At 44.8% G+C, this 15,205-nt stretch overlaps 1 protein-coding gene across 1 annotated transcript in view; it reads right to left on the bottom strand.

Moving 5' to 3' along the window:
- The window catches only part of LOC139419042 (serine/threonine-protein kinase ULK4-like), a 199,629-nt gene that overhangs the window by 86,093 nt on the left and 98,331 nt on the right, over positions 1-15,205 (bottom strand). Inside the window, exon 30 of the mRNA XM_071168905.1 lies at positions 2,963-3,129. Within this exon, the coding sequence (XP_071025006.1) occupies positions 2,963-3,129 (167 nt within the window). The remainder of the gene's footprint in view (positions 1-2,962; positions 3,130-15,205) is intronic.

A 15,205-nucleotide genomic window follows, 5' to 3' on the forward strand; every position in this document is an offset into this window, starting at 1 on the left:
ACGGCCCTCCTCATCCCGGGCCAGTGGAACCGTGCGGCGATCCGTTCCCGGGTCTTCTCCATTCCCAGGTGCGCCCCCAACAGGTGGGTGTGGGCTAGCTGAAGAACAGTTCCCACGTACCGTCGGGGCAGCAACAAAACCTCTCAAAGTTCCCCCTGTTGGCGCGACACCTGATACAAAAGGTTATTCTTGATTTGGAAATGGGGGTATCGCCAGTCACTCACCCCCGGAAGTAGCTGTCCATCCACCGCTATCACTTGGGCTGCGGCGGCTTTCAAGTTAGGATCCTCCCACTGGGCCGTCCCGAATTGTCCCCTCAGTTGGCCCCCAGGGGGTGTCTCGACTGGCCCCTCGAAATCGAGGAGGGGGAGGCTGGGCTCTTCCTCCTGTGGGTTGGGTTCCGGCACCCACTCCGACTCCGGACCCGTAGATATAGGTTGATCAACCGTTTGCTCCCGGGCCGCACAGGCGATGGGTCGTCCTCGCTCTCGTCTTCGGCCGGCTCGTACCTTCTTCCTCAGCTCATGCCCCCACAGGGCCGCAAACAGTGGACAATCTTGTCCCAGTAGGAGAGGTACCGGCAACTCTGTTATTGCACCCACCATCATCTGGCAGTTCCCTTGTGGCGTCACGATGTTGGCTCAAACGGTTAGATACCGCTTTGTGTCCCCGTGAACACAGGAAATGGACATCACCCTGCCACATTCAGTATCCTGGTACAGCAGGCTCGTGGTTACGAGGGTAACCATATTTCCGGAGTCCTCTCGAGCCGGGCAATTCCAGGCAGTGTGCCCCCGGGCGCCACACTCAAAACACCTTCTTTGGTATCCGTCTACCTGGGGTCGTCGGTGAGACAGACAGACAGACAGACAGACAGACAGACAGACAGACAGACAGACAGACAGACAGACAGACAGACAGACAGACAGACAGACAGACAGACAGACAGACAGACAGACAGACAGACAGACAGACACACACACACACACAACAGACTCCCCTTCACCGGCCTGTTCTAAAAGAGATTATGGATACAGGTAGGGTTGCTCGATATGGGACAAAAATAAAATTGCGATTTTCTTACCAAATATTGCGATTGCGATTTGACATGCGATATACACCAAAACCCCTGAGTGAACTGTTAGAATCATAGAAATAGAATGATTTATATTAACTTCTTTGGGATAGGGGGTAGCATTTTCACTTTTGGATGAATAGCGTGCCCAGAGTGAACTGCCTCCTACTCAGATGCTAATATATGCATAGTATTATTAGCATTGGATAGAAAACACTCTGAAGTTTCTAAAACTGTTTGAATGATGTTTGTGAGTATAACAGAACTCATATGGCAGGCAAAAACCTGAGAAAAAATCCAAACAGGAAGTGGGAAATCTGAGGTTTGTAGTTTTTGAACTCAGCCTTATCGAATACACAGTGGGATGTGGGTCAAGACGCACTTCTTAAGGCTTCCACTAGATGTCAACCATCTTTAGAAACTTGAATGAGGCTTCTACTGTTAAATGGGACCGGATGAGAGCTCTTTGAGTCAGTGGTCTGGCAGAGTGTCATAGCCTTATGACGCACGGTCACGAGAGTTAGCTCTCGTTCCATGGATTTTCTACAGACAATGGAATTCTCCGGTTGGAACATTATTGAACTTTTATGATAAAAACATCCTAAAAATTGATTCTATACTTAGTTTGACAAGTTTCTTCGACCTGTAATATAACTTTTTGGACGTTTTGTCCGACTGGACCAGATCGCGCTTTTGGATTTGTTTACCAAACGACCTAACAAAATAAGCTATTGGACATAAATGGACATAAATGATGGACATTATCGAACAAAACAATAATTTATTGTGGAACTGTGATTCCTGGGAGTGCATTCTGATGAAGATCATCAAAAGGTAAGTGAATATTTATAATGCTATTTATGAATAATGTTGACTACCCAACATGGCGGATATTGCTCTGGCTGGTTTGGGCTCTGAGCGCCGTTCTCAGATTATGCTTTTTACGTAAAAAAAAATGAAATCTGACACAGCGGTTGCATTAAGGAGAAGTGTATCTAAAGTTCCATGCATAACACTATAATTTTCATCAACATTTATAATGAGTATTTCTGTGAATTCATGTGGCTCTCTGCACAATCACCGCATGTTTTAGAACTACTGAACGTAATGCACCAATGTGAAATTAGATTTTTTTGGTATAAATATCCACTTTATCGAACAAAACATACATGTATTGTGTAACATGAAGTCCTATGAGTGACATCTGATGAAGATCATCAAAGGTTAGTGATTCATTTTATTTCTATTTGTGCTTTTTGTGACTCCTCTCTTTGGCTGGAAAAATGGCTGGGTTTTTCTGTGGCTTGGTGGTGACCGAACATAATTGTTTGTGGAGCTTTAGCTGTAAAGCATTTTTGAAATCAGACACTGTGGCTGGATTAACGAGAATGTTATCTTTAAAATGGTGCTTAATACTTGTATGTTTGAGAAATATGATTTATGAGATTTCTGTTAATTTGTATTTGGCACCCTGCAATTTCATTGGCTGTTGGCGAGGGGTTCCACTAGCGGAACGGGGTAACAGAGCAGCATGCAAACATAGAACGACTCTAACAGGAAGGAGGAGGAGCTGTGCAAACATAGAACAACTCTAAACAGGAAGGAGGAGGAGCTGTGCAAACATAGAACGACTCTAAACAGGAAGGAGGAGGAGCTGTGCTGCTTGAGTGACAGGGGGCGGGGCTTGGTATGTGTGGGAAGCAGCCCCAAGAGAAAGGGAGAGAGACGACAAACAGAGTAAACGATGAAAACAGACGTTACACGGCGGCTGAGTGGCGCTTCAAGGTATTGCATGCAATATGGATCTCTTGCGACATGGATATTGCACATGATTCCGATGTGAAGTGTAGTAATTGTGCAGCCCTACATACTGTACGTTTAGCATACCTGGAGTGCAATGCGCACTACTCTGGATGTGCTGGTCAGTACATTGTGCAGAGTGTCCAGTAGAGACAACAGGAGATCATGGCTACTCTTTCTCCCAGGCCTCTCCTCTCTCTCCACGTACAGAACGGCTGCCTCGCTGAAGACACTGCAGACCACCTCCACCAGACCTGAGTAAAACACAACACACACAGCATGAAGGATGATTTGATTTGATTTGATTTGATTTGATTTTTGATTTGAAGGATGACCAGACCTGAGAAAAACACAACACACACAGCATGAAGGAGGACCAGACCTGAGTAAAACACAACACACACAGCATGTAGAATGACCAGACCTGAGAAAAACACACACAGCATGAAGGATGACCAGACCTGAGAAAAACACAACACACACAGCATGAAGAATGACCAGACCTGAGTAAAACACAACACACACAGCATGAAGGATGACCAGACCTGAGTAAAACACAACACACACAGCATGAAGAATGACCAGACCTGAGAAAAACACAACACACACAGCATGAAGGATGACCAGACCTGAGAAAAACACAACACACACAGCATGAAGGAGGACCAGACCTGAGTAAAACACAACACACACAGCATGAAGGATGACCAGACCTGAGTAAAACACAACACACACAGCATGAAGAATGACCAGACCTGAGTAAAACACAACACACACAGCATGAAGAATGACCAGACCTGAGAAAAACACACACAGCATGAAGGATGACCAGACCTGAGAAAAACACACACAGCATGAAGAATGACCAGACCTGAGTAAAACACAACACACACAGCATGAAGAATGACCAGACCTGAGAAAAACACACACAGCATGAAGGATGACCAGACCTGAATATAACACAACACACACAGCATGAAGGATGACCAGACCTGAGTAAAACACAACACACACAGCATGAAGGATAACCAGACCTGAATATAACACAACACACACAGCATGAAGGAGGACCAGACCTGAGTAAAACACAACACACACAGCATGAAGGATGACCAGACCTGAATATAACACAACACACACAGCATGAAGGAACAGCATGAAGGATGACCAGACCTGAGTAAAACACAACACACACAGCATGAAGGATAACCAGACCTGAATATAACACAACACACACAGCATGAAGGATGACCAGACCTGAGTAAAACACAACACACACAGCATGAAAGATGACCAGACCTGAGTAAAACACAACACACACAGCATGAAGGATGACCAGACCTGAGTAAAACACAACACACACAGCATGAAGGAGGACCAGACCTGAGTAAAACACAACACAGCATGAAGGATGACCAGACCTGAGTAAAACACAACACACACAAGATGAAGAGGATCAAACAAAGGCAGTGTCCCAAATAGCATCATATTCCCTATATAGTGCACAACTTTTGACCAGAGCCCTATGGGAATAGGGTACCATTTGGAACACAATAAAGAGGCTTTAGCTGGTCCCAGAGGACATAAACAAAGAACCAATGGCTCCACCACACAGAGTTTTAAAGAACAAGCTGGTGTTTTACAAGGCCTCAATACAACTCACTCTACTTAAAATGAAGTTGCACTTCTCTTCCATTGATGAAGTACATGAACCAGTTTCAGGCCTTGAGAGAAGGCCCTTTATGATACATCACAGAGAGTAGCTCTCTCTGACTGATGGGCTACTTCCTCCAGTATGATCTATACAGGACATTAGATCATATATAAACCGCAAGATGCTGCCATTGGTAGCAATATTATGATAGAAAATAGACTAATAATGACAGAAAAACGTAAATGCGAACTGGGTGCTTTTTGCACATGGATGCCCCTCTAGACAGTCTGTATGATACAGTTATATCACTGAGTTACAAATCATACTTCTCCTCCATCCCAATTACAACAGAAAGATATCATCTCTTTCCACTGACACAAAACCTTTGCCTTCTCCTGTCTAGTGCTTTGTTTGCCATGCCTTGTTGAAATATTAAGAGCGTATGAATAATCTGCTTCGTCTTTAAAGACAGAATAACCTTTTCAGACAGTTTCTCAAGAGCGCTCTTCTCTGTCTGACCGGTCACCCCGGATCAGGGCAGGTAGTTGAACCCTGTGCTGCCATCTGAGAGCAACGCTCTCTCCACAATAAACACCTGAGTCTTCAGTGGAACCATCCAGCTTTGAATAGATAGGTACATCTACCAAGAGAGAATGACAGTGATAATATGATACATCATTATCTGTCATCTGGAATACAATGAGCAGCAGATTTCACCTTGACAAAAATTACCTGACAAAAATAAACCATGCAGTCAAAAAAACTCACAGTTTTACATAAAAAATGTGAAGGACGGTACAAAAATCCTCAGAAAAGAACTAGGCTTAAATATATTCAGAATAGATTTGCCTCAGAAAAATGAACTCAATGTTGGGCAGATATTGTCTGATTGCTCAACAAACTGGCTACGGCAGGATGGCTGCATTAGTGCTGCTTCAGAGGAAATGATGAAAGGAGTAGAGAGAGAGAGGGAGAGAGAGTGAAATAGAGAGAGAGAAGGGGGAGAGTGAAATAGAGAGAGAGGAGGAGAGTGAGCGAGAGGAGACAGAGAAAGGCATACAGACGGACAGAGGGCCAGTGAGAGTGGCGTCCATATTCAATGTACTGTGGAGAACCAATCTGATGAATAATATCCTGATGATGAATAATAATACAAAACAGTCTTCAACAGCACTCCTCTCCCTATAGGAAGACTCTTCTTTAATAAGAGTGGTTTTTGGTTTTGTATGTTTGTTTTTTACCCCTTTTTCTCCCCAATTATGCGATATCAAATTGGTAGTTACAGTCTTGTCCCATCGCTACAACTCCCAGACTCGGGAGAGGCGAAGGTCGAGAGCCATGCGTCCTCCGAAACACGACCCGTCAAGCCGCACTGCTTCTTGACACAATGCCTGCTTAACCCGGAAGCCACCGCACCAATGTGTCGGAGGAAACACCGTACACCTGGCGACCGTGTCAGCGTGCGGATATTTGTATTTCTCCTCTGTCCTAGTAACAGGTGGCAATCATCAGTCATATCAATCTGAAGACACACCTCCTCCTGTTTCCCTTACCCAATCACATCCCTTGGAGTCAGTTGTTTTCCCAGTCTCTCTCTCTCTCTCTCTCTCTCTCTCTCTCTCTCTCTCTCTCTCTCTCTCTCTCTCTCTCTCTCTCTCTCTCTCTCTCTCTCTCTCTCTCTCTCTCTCTCTCTCTCTCTCTCTCTCTCTCTCTCTCTCTCTCTCTCTCTCTCTCTCTCTCTCTCTCTCTCTCTCTCTCTCTCTCTCTCTCTCTCTCTCTCTCTCTCTCTCTCTCTCTCTCTCTACCCCAGTTAGAACTGGGTGGACCACCCTCTGTATTTTATTGGTTAGTTAGCTAGCAGTTCTTTACCCAGTAAGACTGGCTTAGGGGTTTTGGGATATTTATTATTTCTTTCCTTGGGTCCAGCTCAGCCCCTTTTCCCCACACCCCATTACCGTGTGTTTGACAATAAACCTAAAGTGTTAGATGGTATGTGGATTGTGGATTTCTGTTAGTTCTCACTGTTCCTTTTCACTGTTGTGATTTGCATGAGATATGTTAGGGTCTCATTTCCCCCCCCCTAGACTGCTGGGAAAAGGGGGTTCATAACAGTGCACTCCACCTGGCCCGCCACAGGAGTCGCTGACAGCGATGGGACAAGGACATCCCGGCCGGCCAAACCCTCCCCTAACCTGGACGACGCTGGGCCAATTGTGCGCCGCCTCATCGGTCTCCCGGTCGCAGCCGCCTGAGACACAGCCTGGGATCAAATCCGAGTCTGTAGTGACGCCGCTAGCACTGCGATGCAGTGCCTTAGACCGCTGAGCCACTCGGGAGGCCCTTAAGAGTGTCTTTTACCTGGAAATGGGAGTGGTTATAACCATGCTAATGAGAGTACCTGACAACAACCCTTCTGTCTGCCTACCTGTCCATCGGTTTGTTTGTTTGTCTTCCTGTCTTCCTGTCTGTCTGTCCGTATATCTATCTGCCTGCCTGCTGAGAAACACACAAAGGCCATACTAGAGAATGAAGGGCTCGCTGGAAAAGGTCTGTGTGTGGGTAGAGTACACGTGTGTGTGTGTGTGTGTGGCTATATTCAAGCCTCTCCATGAATGACAAGGTTCTTCTGGAAGTGTTGTGTTTTGACTGTGTGGTGACCTGAGGCAGCAAGACTGTTTATCTGTGTTTACCACTCCAGGCTTTTTGGAAGGAGACATTTGTCAGTGTTTCTATTTTTCTTTCTCTCTCTCTCTCTCTCTCTCTCTCTCTCTCTCACTCTGCATTTCTGAAGATAACTCATGAATATCTCCACAATGCCTTGCATTATGCCACAGACAATATAATTACTGTGGTGAATGGCCTAAACACCAGGCAGAAAAGCAGACAGGCGGGACATTGTCCTTTACAGTTCAGGGAAGCTATCCAGATCTCAACAGAAAGCTTCAGTTGCCATAGTGAAACGTAATAGGATGAATGGCTCTCGACAATTAAATGACTGTAGGTCTGAATAAACCCCTCAGAGAAACAGATACTTGACTGTAGGTCTGAATAAACCCCTCAGAGAAACAGATACTTGACTGTAGGTCTGAATAAACCCCTCAGAGAAACAGATACTTGACTGTAGGTCTGAATAAACCCCTCAGAGAAACAGATACTTGACTGTAGGTCTGAATAAACCCCTCAGAGAAACAGATACTTGGCTGTAGGTCTGAATAAACCCCTCAGAGAAACAGATACTTGACTGTAGGTCTGAATAAACCCCTCAGAGAAACAGATACTTGACTGTAGGTCTGAATAAACCCCTCAGAGAAACAGATACTTGACTGTAGGTCTGAATAAACCCCTCAGAGAAACAGATACTTGACTGTAGGTCTGAATAAACCCCTCAGAGAAACAGATACTTGACTGTAGGTCTGAATAAACCCCTCAGAGAAACAGATACTTGACTGTAGGTCTGAATAAACCCCTCAGAGAAACAGATACTTGACTGTAGGTCTGAATAAACCCCTCAGAGAAACAGATACTTGACTGTAGGTCTGAATAAACCCCTCAGAGAAACAGATACTTGACTGTAGGTCTGAATAAACCCCTCAGAGAAACAGATACTTGACTGTAGGTCTGAATAAACCCCTCAGAGAAACAGATACTTTGTGCACTGTATACAATATACACAGAGTATAAAACATTAGGAACATCTTCCTAATATTGAGTTGCACCCTCTTTTGCACTCTGAACAGCCTCAGTTCATCGGGGCATGGACTCTTCAAGATGTTAAAAGCGTTCCACAGGGATGCTGGCCCATGTTGACTCCAATGCTTCCCACAGTTGTCAAGTTGGCTGGATGTCCTTTGGGTGGTGGACCATTCTTGATACACATGGGAAACTGTTGAGCATGAAAAACCCAGCAGCTTTGCAGTTCTTTACAAACTCAAACCGGTGCGCCTGGCAACTACTACCATACTCCATTCAAAAGGCACTTAAATATTTTGTCTTGCCCATTCACCCTCTGAATGGCACACATACACAATCCATGTATCAATCCTTCTTTAACCCATCTCCTCCCCTTCATCTACACTGATTGAAATGGATTTAACAAGTGGCATCAATAAGGGATCATAGCTTTCACCTGGATTCACCTGGTCAGTCTGTGTCATGGAAAGACACTAAGTGTACTAAAACACAACAAGCAGACTGGCTGTTGTGCTGCTACTCTACTTCCTTGTGCATGGCTCCGCACGGCACTACACAGCACTCCCAGGGGTCCCTTATCTCCACACTGGCCAATTAGAAAACTCATCTCATCCACTCACTGGCTGTCTCTCTCTCTCTCACACACACACACAACCGGCCCTGCCACGTTCGTCCACTCTCCCTCAGTCTCTCGGTCTCTCGGTCTCTCTCTCTCTCTCTTAAAAGAAGCCAATTATACCAGTTTTCCCCTGCCTGCGTTTTCGTGAGCCTGATCTGGAGTGGGCCACTAGCACAGCCAGAGACGGAGACAGAGAGAGGGAAGCTGCTAGAGATAGCTCTAATTACCAGGGTTATATTTAGTGCTGGGTCAACACATTCCTCAGAAAAGGACCTGATTGGTGCATAATGATGCTGACTTCATAAAGTCACTCGCAAGTGACCCTCCTGTAATGAGAAGGGTAAAGGAGGAAAGAGAGGAAGTCGCCCCCTATTTTGAAGGACGAACGTCGAGCCCCGGAGTGGAAGTGGTATTCCTATTGGTTGACAGGGGGAGGTGGGGGGCGGGGAGCGGGGCTTTTGTTGACAGACTGAGGGGTTTCCTCTTTCCTGTTCTGCTAGGTAGCAATTACAGCCAGGGACCTGAAAGCTTTCTGACACTCACACCTATAATTCACAGGGCCCCAGCCCTGCGCTCCAGCATGATGCAACATGCAGACAAAATACAGTTACTGACACAAACAGAGGTACGAACCGTTTGACATACCTGCAAAACGCCACCACACCACAAGGTAGACTCTCCCGTAGCTAACAGCTAACCCATTTCCATAGCATTCTGAATACATTCTCCACTGAGCAGGTGCTACATGTTGTGCTGCTCCACAGTAATATAATGAGTAACCATTCAACATTGTCACTATGCAGCAGAAGCATTCAGTCAGTATAAGTGGAGCCAAAACAAAGATTCATTCTGCACTGATAATCCTCTCACTCACCTAATACATTAACATCTCACACACTGCCATCTTCCTCTAATTTACTGTACCAATGTATAGCAACGTGTGTTTATTGAATAATCTCCTTATCCATGATTAAGTAGAGGATGAAGTATCCATGATTAAGTAGCATCATCTGTTAGCAGCATCTCTCTGCCAGTCTACACTCGGCTCCATCATATCGGCACATGGCCTCTCCTATGCAGATGACACTCAACTACTCTTCTCCTTCCCCCCCTTCTGACACCCAGGTGGCGGCACGCATCTCTACATGCCTGGCAGACATCTCAGCTTGGATGTCAGCCCAACACCTCAAGCTTAACCTTGACAAGACTGTGCTGCTCGTCCTCCCGGGGAAGGCCTGCCCGCTCCAATACCTCTGCATCACGGTTAACATCTCCACGGTGTCACCCTCCCAGAGTGCAAAGAACCTTGGAGTTGACCCTGGAAAACACCCCGTTGTTTTCTGCTAACATTAAAGCAGTGACTTGTGAGGGGGCGCTGGTGAGCAGCAACATGTGAAGACACATTTTCTTGGTGCTCCTGTCCAGGGCTGTAAGAGGTGCATCACTGGCTGCAGCGAAGTCAGGCGCAGGAGATCAGACATAGGTAACAACCGGAGCACTTTATTTAGGCAAAACAAACTGCACCCAGAAACAACAAAATACGGGTTAAAATAACCCGCCGCAAACCAGTTAGAAATGCACAAACACTTTACAACAAACAATTCCACACACAGACATGGGGGGAACAGAGGGTTATATACACGTCATGTAATGAGGGAATGTAAACCAGGTGTGTGGGAAAACAAGACAAAACAAATGGAAAATGAAAGGTGGATCAGCGATGGCTAGAAGACCGGTGACGTCGACCCGCCGAACGAACAAGGAGAGGAACCGACTTCGGCGGAAGTCGTGACAAGGGCGAACATTTTACTATTAATATTTCACGAACACCTCCCCTACCGTGTTAATTTAGTAACATTTTATTAGGAGTCAAACCCAATTTTCTTCTTGAAATTTTTGTCCATTTCATTGTGAAATGTCGAAACAACAACGGCCACGTGTCACAAAAGAGCAGGCCTCTACTAAAGCATCGGGCTCAGCGGACACTGACACGGACTCTGACCCCCACAGAGTATGACAACAGCACACTAAAGGCTTATTGGAGCCATCTCAACTCATTCTAGATGTGGACAACAGATATGCCTCTTCTCCGACTCCTGAACTCTACAAAGAGAGACTGCTACACCAAATTGGAATTTAACAAGCTTTCCACTAGACAAATGGAGCAGCTTCTGTTTAAGTCGAGGCAGACATTTTATGAACAAGGAGAGAAAGCTGGCAATTTGTTATCTCACCAGCTTCAACAATCCGCTGCTAGCAGCACCAAACCTGAAATCTGTGTTGCAGCTGATTTAACTTCCCAAAGAAATCAACAATCAATTTAAGCAACTCTACTCTGCTCTTTACTCGTCAGAGGCTCGTCCTGACACATCTGGTATACATGCATTTCTAGACACTCTGGACACCCCCTGCCTCAATTCTGATGAACAAACTAACATGGGATGCCTAAATAAGTGATGAGGAAGCTACTCTGGCAATCCAGTCCATGCAGAGCGGTAAAGCTCCTGGGCCTGATGGCTTCCCTATTGAATTTTATAAACCAGTCCCCTCAAAACTGTCCCCTATCCTCAGCTCAATGACATCCTTTCTAATCAGAAACTGCCCCAGACACTTACCCAGGCGACTATTTTGGTTTTGCTTAAAAAGGACAAGAATCCCCTAGACTGTGGCTCATACCACCCTATAAGCCTCTTGTGCTGTGATTATAAAATTCTCACTAAGGTCCTCTTGTGCCGTTTAGAGACAATGACTCGGCCCAAACCGGATTTATCTCAGGTAGACAATCTTTCTATATTATGAGCCAGCTATTTAACGTTCTCTATTCTGTCCACTCAACTCAACAGCCAGAGGTCGTCATCTCTCCTGATGATGAGAAGGCTTTCAACCAGGTTGAGAGGGAATATCAATTTACAGTACAGAGAGATTTGGGTTTGGCCCGTCATTCCTTTCCTGGATTAAGATTCCCAGTGGCTTCTGTTCGCACCAACACTGTTACCTCCAGCTACTTCCTCTCCACAGGGGGGCCAGGCAGGGTTGTTGTTTATCCCCTTTCCTATTTGATATGGCTAGTGAGCCTCTTGCTATCGGCCTGCGTGCGGAGGAGAGGATTAAGGGAATATTAAGGGGAACATAACTCACAAGGTGTCCTTAAATGCAGACAATCTTCTTCTATACATCTATAACCCTGTGGAGTCTATACCCCATCTCTTGGACATGCTACAAGGTTTTGGACATTATCTGGTTAAAAGTTAAAGCGAACAAGTCTGCTCTTCCCCAATAATCAGTTAGCAGAAGGTATTGGGTATGACAATTTCCCATTTAAGGTGGAGCATCAGGTCTTTACGTATTTGGGATTAAAGGTCACACACTCATTTAAGGCTCTGTTGAAACAACTTCAAAACAGTCCTGGAGCGCACTAAGCAGGATTTCATAAGGTGGTCGTCTCTTCCCATTTCATTAGCAGGTCGGTTCTGTTAACATGACTGTACCACATATGTTTTTGTACTTATTCCAAATGATTCCCATTTTTCTGCCAAAGTTGATGTTCAAACAACTGGACAGCTGCACTTCCAACTTAATTTGGAATAAGTCAAATCCACAAATGAGAAAGGTATATCTAGAGAGACGCATTCCCAATTTTTTACACTACTATTGGTCAGCAAATATATATAAAATGTGTTTATTGGGTTTCTACATTTGAAAATAAGGATGGTCCAACTTGGGCCATCATGGAGTTACAGTCAAGTCTTCTAACTTCTCCTGTCTCTCTCCTGTGCTCCCCACTGCCCATGAACCTTGGCACCCATGTTTTGAATCCCATTGTCAAGAAATTCCTTAAGATCTGGTCCCAATTCCGTAATCACTTTAGCCTTAAACAAGCTGCTTCTCTCCATTAACATCTAATCATCTCTTCCCAGCATCACAGATTGACACGGCATTCCAGTTCTGGCATAGGAATGGTCTGGTGTTTTTTTGTGACCTATTTGTTGACACCACATTAGTCTCATTCGATACTCTGGGGGTTGACCATAATATTCCCAATAGCCACTTTTTTAGGTACCTGCAAACTCACAGCTTTGCTAAAGAACATTTCCCTTCATTTCCACTCGAGCCCTCATAGTGTCCAGTCGAGAGGTGCTTAGATCTTAACCCGTATCTGAAGGGCACAATCTCCAGATTATACGACATAATACAGAATATTAATCCGCCTTCCTTGGCAAATACAAAATCTGCATGGGAGCAAGACACGGGTGACAAGCTACCTGATGACATATGGAAACATAGTATTGGGCATATCCACACCTCATCATGTTGTATAAGACATGGGCTCATTCAACATAGTATTGGGCATATCCACACCTCATCATGTTGCATAAGACATGGGCTCATTCAACATAGTATTGGGCGTATCCACACCTCATCATGTTGCATAAGACATGGGCTCATTCAACATAGTATTGGGCGTATCCACACCTCATCATGTTGCATAAGACATGGGCTCATTCAACGTAGTATTGGGCATATCCACACCTCATCATGTTGCATAAGACATGGGCTCATTCAACATAGTATTGGGCGTATCCACACCTCATCATGTTGCATAAGACATGGGTGACAACATAGTATTGGGCGTATCCACACCTCATCATGTTACATAAGACATGGGCTCATTCAATATAGTATTGGGCATATCCACACCTCATCATGTTACATAAGACATGGGCTCATTCAACATAGTATTGGGCGTATCCACACCTCATCATGTTACATAAGACATGGGCTCATTCAGCTCAAAGTTTGCACCGTCTCCACACCTCATCATGTTACATAAGACATGGGCTCATTCAGCTCAAAGTTTGCACCGTCTCCACACCTCATCATGTTACATAAGACATGGGCTCATTCAGCTCAAAGTTTGCACCGTCTCCACACCTCATCATGTTACATAAGACATGGGCTCATTCAGCTCAAAGTTTGCACCGTCTCCACACCTCATCATGTTACATAAGACATGGGCTCATTCAGCTCAAAGTTTGCACCGTCTCCACACCTCATCATGTTACATAAGACATGGGCTCATTCAGCTAAAAGTTTGCACCGTCTCCACACCTCATCATGTTACATAAGACATGGGCTCATTCAGCTCAAAGTTTGCACCGTCTCCACACCGTCTCCACACCGTCTCCACACCGTCTCCACACCGTCTCCATTACTCAAATGACAAAAATATATCCACATTTTGACCCCAAGTGTTTGAGATGCCACCAGAGTCCAGCGACTGTGGGACAATGACAATCTTTGAGTGGCGGCTGGGACCTCATTTTTTTGGCATTCTCACACACAGTACCAGTCAAAAGATTTTCACACACCTACTCATTCAAGGGTTTTTCTTTATTCATACAATTTTTTACATTGTAGAATAATAGTGAAGACATCAAAACTATGAAATAACACATATGGAATCATGTAGTAATCAAAAAAGTAATCCAAAGATATTATATATTTGAGATTCTTCAAAGTAGCCACCCTTTGCCTTGATGACAGCTTTGAACACTCTTGGCATTCTCTCAACAAGTTTCATGAGGTAGTCACCTGGAATGCATTTCAATTATCAGGTGTGCCTTCTTAAAAGTTAATTTGTGGAATTTCTTTCCTTCTTAATGCATTTGAGCCAATCTGTTGTGTTGTGACAAGGTAGGGTTGGTATACAGAGGATAGCCTTATTTGGTAAAAGACCAAGTCCATATTATGACAATAACAGCTAAAATAAGCAAAGAGAAATGACAGCCCATCATTACTTTAAGACATGAAGGTCAGTCAATACAAAACATTTCAAGAACTTTGAAAGTTTCATCAAATGCAGTCACAAAAACCATCAAGCACTATGGTGAAACTGGCTCTCATGAGGACCGCCACAGGAAAGGAAGACCCAGAGTTACCTCTGCTAAAGAGGATAAGTTCATTAGAGTTACCAGCCTCAGAAATTGCAGCCCAAATAAATGCTTCATAGAGTTCAAGTAACATACACATCACAACATCAACTGTTCAGAGCATGAATCAGGCCTTCATGGTTGAATTGCTGCAAAGAAACCACCACTAAAGGACACCAATAATAAGAAGAGACTTGCTTGGGCCAAGAAACATGAGTAATGGACATTAGACCGGTGGAAATCTGTCCTTTGGTCTGATGAGTCCACATTTGGAGGTGTGATGGTGTGGGGGTGCTTTGCTGGTGACACTGTCTGTGATGTATCTAGAATTCAAGGCACACTTCACCAGCATGACTACCACAGTATTCTGCTATCTGCAAGGTGCCCCTGCCTTCTCCCAGGAGGAGCATTTAATTAGTCCTGCTATCTGCAAGGTG

Source organism: Oncorhynchus clarkii, chromosome 2 (assembly GCF_045791955.1).
Source record: "Oncorhynchus clarkii lewisi isolate Uvic-CL-2024 chromosome 2, UVic_Ocla_1.0, whole genome shotgun sequence".
Taxonomy (NCBI): Eukaryota; Metazoa; Chordata; class Actinopteri; order Salmoniformes; family Salmonidae; genus Oncorhynchus; species Oncorhynchus clarkii.